We start from the raw sequence: 12,414 nt of genomic DNA, 5'->3' as shown, positions 1-12,414 counted from the left end.
GTGAGCAGTCTTAAGTTGACTGGACTGCTAGCACACTGTTTGTAGCTGCTCCTGTAATATCATTATTGTAAATAAATATTGGTGTGGTGACGGAACTCCTGCCTCCCGTGGATTACTACAGTAACCAAGTTAGAAAAGCATGCGATTGGGTAGAATGCTAATTTTACATCCCACTCAATATTACTTGTCGGGTTCAATGGAGAGTAAATTTGGAGGGGGTGTCAAACAAACATTGCACTCAACCCTTCAGCTCCTTGAATGGTGGGATAGATTAAAATCACCCCTTTTGGGCAGAGCATAAAATTGGTGCTCCATCTGATCCCTTGGGCTTCCCACTCAACGGGTTATCTGCTTATCTCTAATATTCCTCCTAGAAAGAAAAATTCAAAGTGACAGAACAACCACCCCAGTTAACTAAAGAAGTTAAGTAAAGTATCAAACGTAAGGAAAAATCGAAGATGAGTGGCGTGTTAGATGGTTGGTCAGAACATAACGAATGGCAGAGAATGAGCAAAAGGTTAATCAGGAGAAAGAAGTTAGAGTAATGAGAGGAAGCTAGCCAAAGTGCAAAAATTGAGTGTAGGTATTTTACAAAGGAAAAGAGTGCGTAATGAGTGTTGGTCCTCAAGAGAGTGACAATAGGGAGCTAATGGTAAATCAGAAGGAAATGGCTGATTAAATGAACAAATATTTTGCTTCTGTCTTCATTATAGAAGATACAAAAAACATTCCAATAATAGCTGTAAAGATGGGGCAGCACAGTAGCATAGTGGTTAGCACAATCGCTTCACAGCTCCAGGGTCCCAGGTTCGATTCTGGCTTAGGTCACTGTCTGTGCGGAGTCTGCACATGCTCCCCGTGTGTGCGTGGGTTTCCCCCGGGTGATCCGGGTTCCTCCCACAGTCCAAAGATGTGCAGGTTAGGTGGATTGGCCATGATAAATTGCCCTTAGTGTCCAAAATTGCCCTTCGTGTTGGCTGGGGTTACTGGGTTATGGAGATAGGGTGGAGGTATTGACCTTGGGTAGGGCGCTCTTTCCAAGAGCCGGTGCAGACTCAATGGGCCGAATGGCCTCCTTCTGCACTGTAAATTCTATGAATTCTATGATAAGGGAGAGAGGAACTTGGTGAAATTACAATTATTAGGGCAACAGTCCTGAGGAAATTGATGGACCTGTGGGCTCACAGGTCTCCGGGAGGCCCTGATGGACCTCATCTTAGGGCCTTAAAAGAGGTGGCTAATGAGATAGTAGATGCGTTAGTGTTAATTTTCCCAAATTCAATAAATTCTGTAAAGGTTCCATCAAACTGAAAGTAGCAAATATAATTCTATTCAAGAAGGGAGGGAGGCATAACATATGAAACTAGGGCCAGTTAGCTTGTTGTCTGTTGTGGAGAAGGTGCTAGACTTAATCATTAAGGAGTTTCTGGCTGGGCACTTAGAAAAACTCAAGATAATCGGGAAATGCGATTTTTTGCGAAAGGGAGGACATGTTTAACCAATTTCTTGCAGCTCTTTGAAGGAGTAACATGCACTGAGGATGAAGGGGAGCCTGTGAACGTAAAATTGGGGTCACGTCCTTCCAGAGTATGAACCTAATTATGGAGCCTGGGGAAGTTCTCATTTTGAGATTGCGCTTGGCCTCTCGCAAGGTAAAATGGCAACATGGAATTTGTGCCTGTGGTTAATGCAACCGCTAAATGACAGCCACTGTATTTGGATTTCCAGAAGACATTTGATAAGGTACCACATCAAGGTACCGCATGGTCGGCACGGTGGCACATTGGTTAGCACTGCTGCCTCACAGTGGCAGGGACCCGGGTTCAATTCGGCCTTGGGTGCCTGTGTGGAGTTTGCACTTTCTCTCCGTGTCTGTATGGGTTCCTCCGGGTGCTCTGGTTTCCTCCCACAGTCCAAAGATGTGTAGGTTAAGTGGATTGACCATGATAAATTGCCCCTTAGTGTCCAAAAGGTTAGAGAGGGTAACTGGGTTACAGAGATAGGGTGGTGGCGTGGACTTAAATAGGGTGCTCTTTCCCAGGGCCGGTGCAGACTTGATGGGCCAAAAGGCCTCCTTCTGCACTGTAGGGATTCTATGAAAGGCCATTGCATAAAATAAAATCTCATGGTGTAGAGGGGAACATGAGTTACAGGAAACAGGGTGTAGGGGTGGAGGAAGGTAAATGGTGACATTTGCCAATGTTTTGGGGGGAGTGCAGTAGGGGTTGAAAGGGGATGGTCCGGAGTGGTGTCCAGGCATGGACCACCATTGCCATGACCTACAAGGTAGCCATCTTGCTGAACACCCCACTGACCGTCCACCGTGGCCCCTGGTTACGCTCAGTGTAACTGGCCGTATGGGTGCACCCACACACCCCCCTACCTCCAGACTCTCCCTCCACCCCACCAACAGACACCACCCGCCAGAAGGGCATCACGTGGCCCACTCAAGGGCCCACAGTCGCCCCTACAGGAGGGTGCCACACAGGAGCAGCAGAACATACCGCTGGCATGTGTAATGCCAGCCACCAGAATCCCTGCCAGCAGGGACAGGTGCTGGGACCAGAGGCGCCCCACAGTGCTGGGCACCAACGGAACCTGGGGCCGGGTTTGAGGGGGGGGGGGTGCAGAGGGATATTTGGGGGCAGGTCTTGGGAGTGCAGGCCGGGATCACAGAACCTGGTTGAATCTGGTTGGGTATGGGGGTATGCACCATGCTAACATGTTTGCCTTTTACCCCCCTGCAGATAATGGACTTCAGAATTCAGCCAGGAATGGTTGCCATCATACTAGCCACTGCAGTCCTGGGAGATGCACTGAGGCTGTACGGGCAGGAGCTCTTTGGGGAGGATCATGCAGCAGTGGAGCCTGTCCCAGAGGAACAGGAGCTAGCTGGTGAGGATGGAGAGCTGACTGCCCAACAGGCGGAGGAGGAAGTGGGAAGGAGGCGCCACTTGAGGCCCCGGCATGTGTGCCGGCAGCGCCTTTCATTCGAGGACCTGCTGACTGAGCATGTCGTCTAAGACTCCTGCTGAGCAGGGGGACCATAGGGCATATCTGCCGGGCCATGGGGCACCTGGTACCGCGGGACTAGGGGGGGAGGACACTCGCTCTCTGTGGTTGTCAAGGTGACGGTCACCTAAACCTTTATGCCATGGGGTTGTTCCAGCCGCTGAATGGGGATCTGTCTGGGATCTCGCAGGTCTCGGTGCACAGATGCATCTGTGCCATCACGGAGGCCCTGTATGCCTGCTCTGCACAATATTTCAACTTCAATGTGGACCGCGTCCACCAGGATGCCCGGGCAATGGGGTTCGCCGCCATCACCCAGGTGGCCCAAAGAGGTTCAACTCTGGAAATGCCCACCAGTATAGCATTAGTGGCCTGCTGCTTCCTCCACAACATCACTCAGCAGAGGGGTGACATGCTTGAGGAGGAGGACGAACGTCAGGCCTCATCCGACAAGGTTGATGGGGGAGGGCCAGGGCATGGACTCCGGGCAGGCTCAGGAGGCCGCATAGCGCCTCCAGGGCTGGCATGCATATGATGCTCTAATCGACTCCATGTTCGCTGACTAGGGGGCCTGGCAGGCGGCACGAAGCCCTCCCCACCCCGCAGCTGGGATTCCTACCTGTCACACTACACGGTGCGGACCCTGGGTTGGCAGTAACAGCGCATCTGGTCTATGGGACAGAGGATGATGACAACCTGTGCTGCGATGAGCTCTGGTGCTCTGCATCGTCCGACAACATTTGTCTCCTGCCCACAGTAGCACATTCCATCATTCACCTGGATGATCCCTGCATGCAGGCTGGCCATTCCACCACACGGTCCCATTGAACCTTTGGGGTGCCGGATGGGGTGTGGGGAAGGGGGCATTTGAATGGATAGGGATGGGTTGTGGCCAGGTACTAGGTGGTGAGAGGTGACTGAAGAACTGGTGACCCTGGCCTTTGCCCATTTCCCTCCTCGCCACCCCCCTCCCACTCGCCCCGACAGCGCCCCTCTGCAGCCAGCCCAACCCGACCCAGCCAGCACAGCCGGTCCATTCCTCACACCCTTATGACAGAACACCAAGGCAGGTTGGAAGGTTTGTGCACAGGTGTTTACTATAAAAAGGCGAACATTTTTTGTCCAAGTCTGTGCCCTACCTTAACGCTGTCCCATGTGCTGCACCTATGCCAACCTAACTTGTGTCTAACTTTCTGCCCTTATGGTCCCTCATGCTATGTCTAGGTGGATCCCCAGGTGGTCCATCAGGAGTGGAGGCAGGCTGCTGCGATGCCCGCCCTGTAACCTGGGTCCCCTTTGGCTGCCGTACTCTGGCGCAACTATGCCTGGACGGGCTTGGCAGTCTCTTGGATGTCCCAGGTGGCGCGGTGTCACCCTGTTCTTCGCTACCCATCAGATGTGACAGGGACAGGAGGGGGGGGTTCTGGTGCCCCCCAACCCCCCACGGCAGTCACCGGCCATGGGCTCCATCACCTCCAACTCCATTAGGGTCCCTGATTTGAGCTATTCCCTGGCACGGTGGGTGAGGCAGGAGCGGGCTCCAGGGGCTCACCCATCACCTGGCACTGTCAGTCCTGGAGGCCTGCTCTCGTCTCAACCAGGTTGTCAATGCTCTCAGCCATGGAGCACAAGGGACTGGACCACCTCCCTCTAGGACTGTGCCAAGCCCTCAGGTCAGCCAGTACCCGGGAGGCAGTGCTCCGGTATTGTCTTCGGGTGGTAAGCTGTGGGGGGGGGGGGGGGGGGGGGGGGGGCAGGCGAATCCAAAAGGGCCCGCCGGGTCGCTAGGTGATCCTGCAGCTGGCATGACGCACAGTTGGATTGCAGACTAGGGTGGTGTGGGCATGGTGGGATGGTGTGGCAATAGTGGGGTGCTGTGAGGGTAGAGGAGTGGGGTGGGTGGCCTGGGGGTGGTGGAGTGGTTTGGATGTGGTGAGGTAGTTGGTGCGAGTGTGATGGGGTGTTGTGTAGGTGGTGTGAGGGTGGTGTGGGGGTTGTGCTAGGCGCGTCATAGGGACACCGCAACCCAGCGGAGGCTCTCTTGCTTGTCCGATGCCGACCTCAGCCTTGGCGACTGCACTCTCTCCGGGCTCACCAACTAGGTCCAGTGCCCGATGCTTTTCGACGGTGAGGGGCTGCAGGTCCGATGGTTCCCCTCCAGTCTTCTCTATCTCTCTGTGCGCCGGCTTCTCCGGGGGGGGGTGGGAGTTGTGTGTGAACAGAAAGTGGAGGCAGTTGGACATGTGCGGCACAGTTGGTGGGCAGCTGGTGGCCTTTGTGCTCAGGGTACCTGGCCATGGCAGATAAAATGGGTGCTGGCATGTGATGCAGGGTGCTGTGTGAGCAGAGTGCCGGCAGGTGGGGTTCGATCGCCGTCTGGATTTGGGGAGGCGGCAGGGGAAGATTGTGGGTGTATGGGACAGGTGTTGGTACCAGGGGCACAGTATGGCTACTCACCCTAGCTGCCCCGAGGAGGTTGTGTAGCTTCTTCCAGCACTGCTGGCTAGTTCTGGCGGTGTGGCTCACACCGCTCAGGACCTCTGCCACCTGCGCCCAGACTCCCGGCGGGTGGCAGGTCCTTCCCTCCTTCCTACCCCGAGGAACAGGGTGTGCCCAGCTTCTGCATGACATCAATCAGGGTCTGCAACTCCACAGCCAAGGACAAGGAACAGTTCTTCGTGCTGCCATCATGTTGGCTGGGGTGAGGGTGTGTGGGGTGGAGTACTGATATGCGGCTGCACCTCGTCAGTCTCTCGAGTGACAATCCCGACTTGGATGAATTGGGCACTGTTTTGTCATTAGTAATCGCTCCATTTACATGTGGCGTTGGTGCTAGCCCATGAATTGCTCCGGGACCTACGCCAATTTAGTTGCTGTCGAAGTCCACCGATTCAGTCCCGGCTTCAACATTAGTCTCTGAATGGAGAATTCCGGCCATAATCTCCCAAACGGAGAATCCTGCCCTCATTTGGGCAGCACGGTAGCATTGTGGATAGCACAATTGCTTCACAGCTCCAGGGTCCCAGGTTCGATTCCGGCTTGGGTTACTGTCTGTGCGGAGCCTGCACATCCTCTCCGTGTCTGCGTGGGTTTCCTCCGGGTGCTCCGGTTTCCTCCCACAGTCCAAACATGTGCAGGTTAGGTGGATTGACCATGCTAAATTGCCCTTCGTGTCCAAAATTGCCCTTAGGGGTGGGGTTACTGGGTTATGGGGATAGGGTGGAGGTGTTGACCTTGGGTAGGGTGCTCTTTCCAAGAGCCGGTGCAGACTCGATGGGCCGAATGGCCTCCTTCTGCACTGTAAATTCTATGATAATCTATGATTTGGGATGCTGGCAAATCCTCCCTCAGATTTGCAAATCTGGGATGTTCTCTTTAGGGAATGGAGGTTTAAGGGAACGGTTGATTAATGTGTTCAAAATCACGAAGGGTCTGCACAGAGTAGATAAGGTATAACTGCTTCCTTTGGTGGAAGAGTTGAGAACACCAGGTTAAGATGATTGGTAAAAAAACCAACGACAAGATGAGAAAAAGATTAACCAAGCGAATGGTTAGGATCTGGAATGTACTGCCTGAGGGTGTGGCGAATTCCATCATAACTTACAAAACAGAATTGATACATGTCTGAAGAAAATAAATTGCTGCAGAGCAAAGCAGGCACGGGAGACAATAAGGATATGATGGGCTAAACAGCTTCCTCTTTATTGTCGTCAGCCTTTGAATCTATGGTAATACTGTGCTCCTTACTCTTGGGAGCCAGATATATATAATCATCCACTTACAGGTCTGTCTGTTGAGAAAATGGAGCCTCCTTTTGTTGCATGTCCCAGAGAAGGGTATTGCAATTGTTATGACCCCAGCTCATGTCACTACTGAACAAGTCAGATTCCAGAGTTAAACCTGGCGTGATGGACCCTAATATATATTTTTTTAAATGCGGAACAAAGTTATTAAATAAATTCATTGGAATCTGTTGATGTTTTTTCAACACAAAGAATAAAATGTTATTGAACAAGAAAAATGAACTATATTACACCAGACAAAAAGTTCGGAAAGATCTCAATTCAAACAAGGAAATGACTCAAATATTCACTATTCCTTCACCCCAATTCTGAGCGGAATTCTCCGCTCCCCACGCGGCCTGGGAGAATCGCGGGAGGGACTCCCGACATTTTTTTACGCCCCCCCCCCCCGCGATTCTCCCCCACCCCCTTCTCGGAAAAATCGCTGCTCGCCGTTTTTCATGGCGAACGGCAATTCTCCGAGCCCGATGGGCCGAGCGGCCGACCCTTCACGCCCGTTTCACCACGGCAGCAAGCACACCTGGTCGCTGCATTCGTAAAACGGGCGCCAGATGCCCGTTGGGGCATCTAGGGGCCCGATTTGGACGGGAGCACCGCGACTGTGCTCCGGAGGGGACAGGCCCGTGATCAGTGCCCACCGATCGTCGGGACAGCATCCAAAACGGATGCACTCTTTCCCCTCCGCCACCCGGCAAGGTCAAGCCGACACGTCTTGCTGGGCGGCGGTGGAGAAAGACAGCACCGCGCATGCGCGTGTTCGTGCCGTCTGCGCGGTGATATCATCCGCGCATGCGCAGATGACATCATGAAAAGCGCCGTTCGCGCGTTATTTCTGGCGGCCGAGGTCGCGGCTGGGAATGACGGGGGCCCGCTCCTAGCCCCCCCGGGTGGGGGTGAATTAGTTGCGGGGAGCGGGCCCCGATGCCGTCGTGAACTCGGCCATGGTTCACAATGGCCTCCGCGATTTTTGGCCTTAGCGGAGAATACCGCCCTCTATCTTTACAAACACATACAAATTCGGGAAGATAAAACAATTATCTTACACTCTAACACTCAGGGTAAAAAATCAGTACACCTGAACCAGCTGGCAAACCGTGGTCAGACATCAATGTAAATAACAAATGTAACCAAAACAGACTCTATGGGCGGTATTACCCGCTAAGGCCAAAAATCGGGGAGGCCGTCATGTACTCGGCCATGGTGAGTGGAAAGAGTGCGTCCGTTTTGGATACTGGCCCGACGATCGGTGGGTACCGATCGCAGGCCTGTCCCCTCTGGAGCACAGTCGCGGTGCTCCCGTCCAAATCGGGCCCCTAGATGCCCCAAACGGGCATCTGGCGCCCGCTTCACGAATGCAGCGACCAGGTGTGGTTGCCTCCGTGGTGAAACGGGCATGAAGGGCCAGCTGCTCGGCCCATCGGGGTCGGAGAATCACCGTTCGCCGTGAAAAACAGCGAGCGCCAATTTTTCCGAGAGGGGGGGAGAATCGAGGGGGCGCGTAAAAAATGTTGGGAGGCCCTCCCACGATTTTCCCAGGCCACATGGGGAGCTGAGAATTCCGCCCTATAGATTTCTCACCAACCCACCCAGATGTTTGCCATACCATAAGCCCTTTTCCTAGAAAGTGCCTCCATGTTCTAGATTCCCCAGTCAGAGAAAATGACCTATATTGCCTATATGGGCTGAATGTTATATCAAGGTCCTAATAACTTCAAGATGGTACATTTTCTTTGGGTCCTCATTCCATTATTTACCAATACAGCGAACATTTAAATAATTGGTAATTTGTACCAATTGTTTGTGAGAATTTAAGTTTGTTGAATGGAGAATTATTTGTTAAGAATGGATAAATTGACAATCAAAAAGGACCTTAAAAAATTCATTAAATGCTACAATTGGTATGAAAAATTGTCGATCCATGCTGCAGCCATCCAAAAAGGATTAAGAAGATAAAACTGTTATTACACCAAAGCTGGCAATGGGGGTGGGGGTGCTGAATAATAGGAGCAGTCATTGAATGAATTGAAATTTAAAGACCAATTTTGGTGAAAACAGCATCCCAAGAAACCTTTTCCGGCACCCCTTGCAAATCTCGGAAGTTCTTCGGGGTTGAGGATAGATGTGCGAGGTAAGCCCAGCAAATCATGTCCACATGTTTTGGGCATGCCCGCAGCTTAGAGAGTTTTGGCAGGATTTTGCTCAGGCAATGTCCATGGTGCTAAAACCACAGGTGGTGCCAAGTCCGGAGGTCCGACTTTTGGGGTGTCGAAAGATCCAGGAGTTCAGGGGGCAAACGAGGCCAACGTCTTAGCCTTTGCCTTCCTGGTAGCCCGGAGACGGATCTTGTTCATGTGGAGGGACTCGAAGCCCCCGAGTGTAGAGACCTGGGTTAGTGACATGGCTGGGTTTCTCAGTATTGAGAAAATAAAGTTCGCCTTAAGAGGGTCAATGTTAGGGTTCACCCGGAGGTGGCAGCCGTTCGTCGACTTTCTTGGGGTTAATTAAAATGTCAGCAGATGCAGTATTCCAAGGGGGGGAGGGGAGCGGATTGTTGTTGTATGGTTGAGGTGTGTGAAGATTGGGCTGGGGGGGAAATGTTTATTTTACCATGTTGATGTCTTTGCAGGTAATTAAATGAGGTATGACATTATTGGCACCCCACGCCATCGGGAAATCGACAAGCATGAGTGCGCTGCCGGCGGAATGGAGGATCAACCAGTGGAGAATCCAGCTGAATAGCCTTACAATTATCAGTTTAACAGTTCATAAATAAAAGGAAAAACGTCACCTTACACCATACAGCTTCACTGTAAATATTCCAACCAAGCAACTCCAATACAGTTTAGATGCCACTTACAAATAAAGTTAACAGAACATGTTTACTTGTGCAGAGACTTTGGAGAGAGTTTCTTTCAAGAGCAGATTCAGTATGTGCTGCCTCAACCTAGCAGTATTTGGCAAAACTGCTGTTAAACTTAAAATCCTCTAGAAAACTACCAAACTACAGACAGATCTGGCTCCTCCCATTAATTATAGCATTTGTATCCCACTATGATGTTCCATCACCTGTTTGGCTAGGTGTAAACACCACTCCCATAAATTATCTGTACTCCAGTAAATCACCAGCAATCATAAAAAAACATTGCATTAGACATCTCTCTGTAAACAAGTAAATGGTTAAAATTAATCATGACCTCACCTTTTATGACTTCTTAGTTACAGCTTTAGCAGACACGGAGTCTGGATGCCTTAACCTCGGTTCTTTAATAATATTACTGCAACAAAATATACCTCAACCAAGGCTTTCAAAAAAACCTTACTGCAACAGATATAACATTCAATCTCTGTACCAATTTCTTACCTTCATCACAGTGGGAACACGAGTAAAGGACGTTACCCTCCCTCTGCTGCATTCCATCAGTAGTTTGGTGAGGACTCCCTCAAAACGTCTAGGTGCAAGCTTCCTGGCAGCCAGCCTCCATGCCCACCCTCCAACTGGAACTAGAACAACTGCCGGGAAATGTCTAAATGGAGTTCCCCACTGATTGCAATGATTAAGTTCCTCTAAGGCGAGCAAATCAATGGGAGGCTGCCACGACCGCAGCGGGATTTACGTGGCGGAAAATACTTTTGTTAAAGAGGCTCAATATTCATTGGGATTTCCAACCACGACTGCTGGCAGGATTTGCCCCGTTTGTTTCACCGGAACTGACACTTGAAATTATTTTGGCATGATTCCATCCTTTACCTTCGATCGTGGAACTTATCGTCACTCAGATTAGTTGAGGCAAACAACATAGTTGTATTCAGTAGCAAGCTAGATACACGTGGGAAAAATCAAACAGAGGGTACCATCTGATAGCAATAGTTGAAGCAGGGTACGGCAGAGTCTGGTGTGCACCATAAAAACAGACGTAGTCCAGTCAAGGTAAGTGGTCTGTTATTGTACTGTGAACACAATGTAATATTTCCCAAAATATGCTTACATTGGGTGCGTTGGCAGGTGTGGAGGATGTAAAATTGGGCCTCATGGTTGTTGCTGCTTGTCCACCACATTCCCTCCCACACCAACAGGTGCTTTACCTGTGGCGGGGAAGGCTGGCATCTCGTGTCCAGGCTGCCCGATGGCATTGTTGGCAGACTGAGGTGGCTCCTTGTGTGTCCATTGGAGACCCCCCCCCAACTCTGCTTCCCCTCCCCCACTCCTGCCTTGACGATCCCTGCCACCCCAACCCTCTAGGGGGAGCCTGCCAACCTAGTGTCAGGCATCATGCTGCTCATTGTCAGGGACAGAACTCTGTGGGGTGCTGCTAACCAAAATAATTGTTACTGTTACCTGTCTGATTGGGAAACAGTTCACAGAGTTGGCATTTCCACTCCAAAGAGGGGGTGGGGGGGGGGGGGGGGGGGGGGGGGGGGGGGGTGAAACGGATGGTGCACCTCAAGTCAGTTAAAGGCCCAATACCCAATTTTGGCTGCGGGGCAAATGCAGGTGAACTTACCAGTGACTTTTATGCAGGTCCACCACCCCTCCCCACATAAAATACAGACCTTTGAGAGGATTAAGGGAAAGCAATGTATTGCTTTGAGCCAAGGAACCAAGCTTACAGGTTTATTTGGGTGAGGAGTGGCATAGCGATATTGTTGCTGGACTAGTAATCCAGAGATCCAGAATCATGCTTTGGGAACCCGGGCTTCAATCCCATCACGGCAGATGGTGGAATTTGAATTCAATTAAAAAATCCAAAATTAAAAATCTAATGATGACTGTGAAACCATTGTTGATTTTCCAAATCCCCATCTGGTTTGCTAATGTCCTTGAGGGAACTAAATCTGTCGGTTTTACTTAGATTGAATTATTGTCATGTGTACTGAGGTACAGTGAAAAGTATTTTTCTGCGAGCAGCTCGCACAGAGCATTTAGTACATGAAAAGAAAATTAAAGGAACTGCATAATATGGCAACAGAAGGTGCACAATGTAAATACATAGACACCAGCATTGGGTGAAGCATACAGGAGTGTAGCATTAATCAGGTCAGTCTATAAGAGAGTTGTTTAGGAGTCTGGTAACAGTGGGAAAAAAGCTGTTTTTGAATCTTTTTGTGTGTTCTCAGAATTTTGTATCTCTTGCCCGATGGAAGAAGTTGGAAGAGTGAGTAAGCTAGGTGGGTCTTTGATTATGCTGCCCGCTTTCCCAAGGCAACGGTAGGTGTAGATAGAGTCAATGGATGGGAAGCGGGTTCGTGTGACGACTCTCTGAAGTTTCGGGCCGAGCAGTTGCCATACCAGGCAGTGATGCAGCCAGATAGGATGCTTTCTATGGTACATCTGTAAAAGTTGGTAAGAGTGAGTGTGGACCTGGCCTGGTCTACATGTGACTTCAGATCCACAACAATGTGGTTGGCTCTTAAATCCCCTCAGAGGACAGTAAATGCTGGTCCAGCCAGCAACACCAATATCCCATGAACAAATCAAAAAAAGGAGTGGACTTGAAACAGAATGAAGGACTTCATGATTACTATTTAAAGAATGACAAATGTGCGGATGTGTCAGGAAGAGTAATTAAAGGAAACATATTCTTGACGTATTCAAAATGTG

The 12,414-nt window shown here is 50.6% G+C and overlaps 1 protein-coding gene across 1 annotated transcript in view; it reads right to left on the bottom strand.

Moving 5' to 3' along the window:
- Positions 1-10,325, bottom strand: part of LOC119976128 (rho guanine nucleotide exchange factor 4-like) — a 75,759-nt gene extending 65,434 nt beyond the window's left edge. The window contains exon 1 of the mRNA XM_038816315.1: positions 10,177-10,325. Within this exon, the coding sequence (XP_038672243.1) occupies positions 10,177-10,233 (57 nt within the window). The 5' untranslated portion in view covers positions 10,234-10,325. The remainder of the gene's footprint in view (positions 1-10,176) is intronic.
- Between the last annotated feature and the right edge of the window lie 2,089 nt (positions 10,326-12,414).

Source organism: Scyliorhinus canicula, chromosome 13 (genome assembly GCF_902713615.1).
Source record: "Scyliorhinus canicula chromosome 13, sScyCan1.1, whole genome shotgun sequence".
Classification (NCBI taxonomy): domain Eukaryota; kingdom Metazoa; phylum Chordata; class Chondrichthyes; order Carcharhiniformes; family Scyliorhinidae; genus Scyliorhinus; species Scyliorhinus canicula.
The sequence above is the reverse complement of the archived record's forward strand: the minus strand, read 5'-3'. Positions and strand labels throughout refer to the sequence as shown.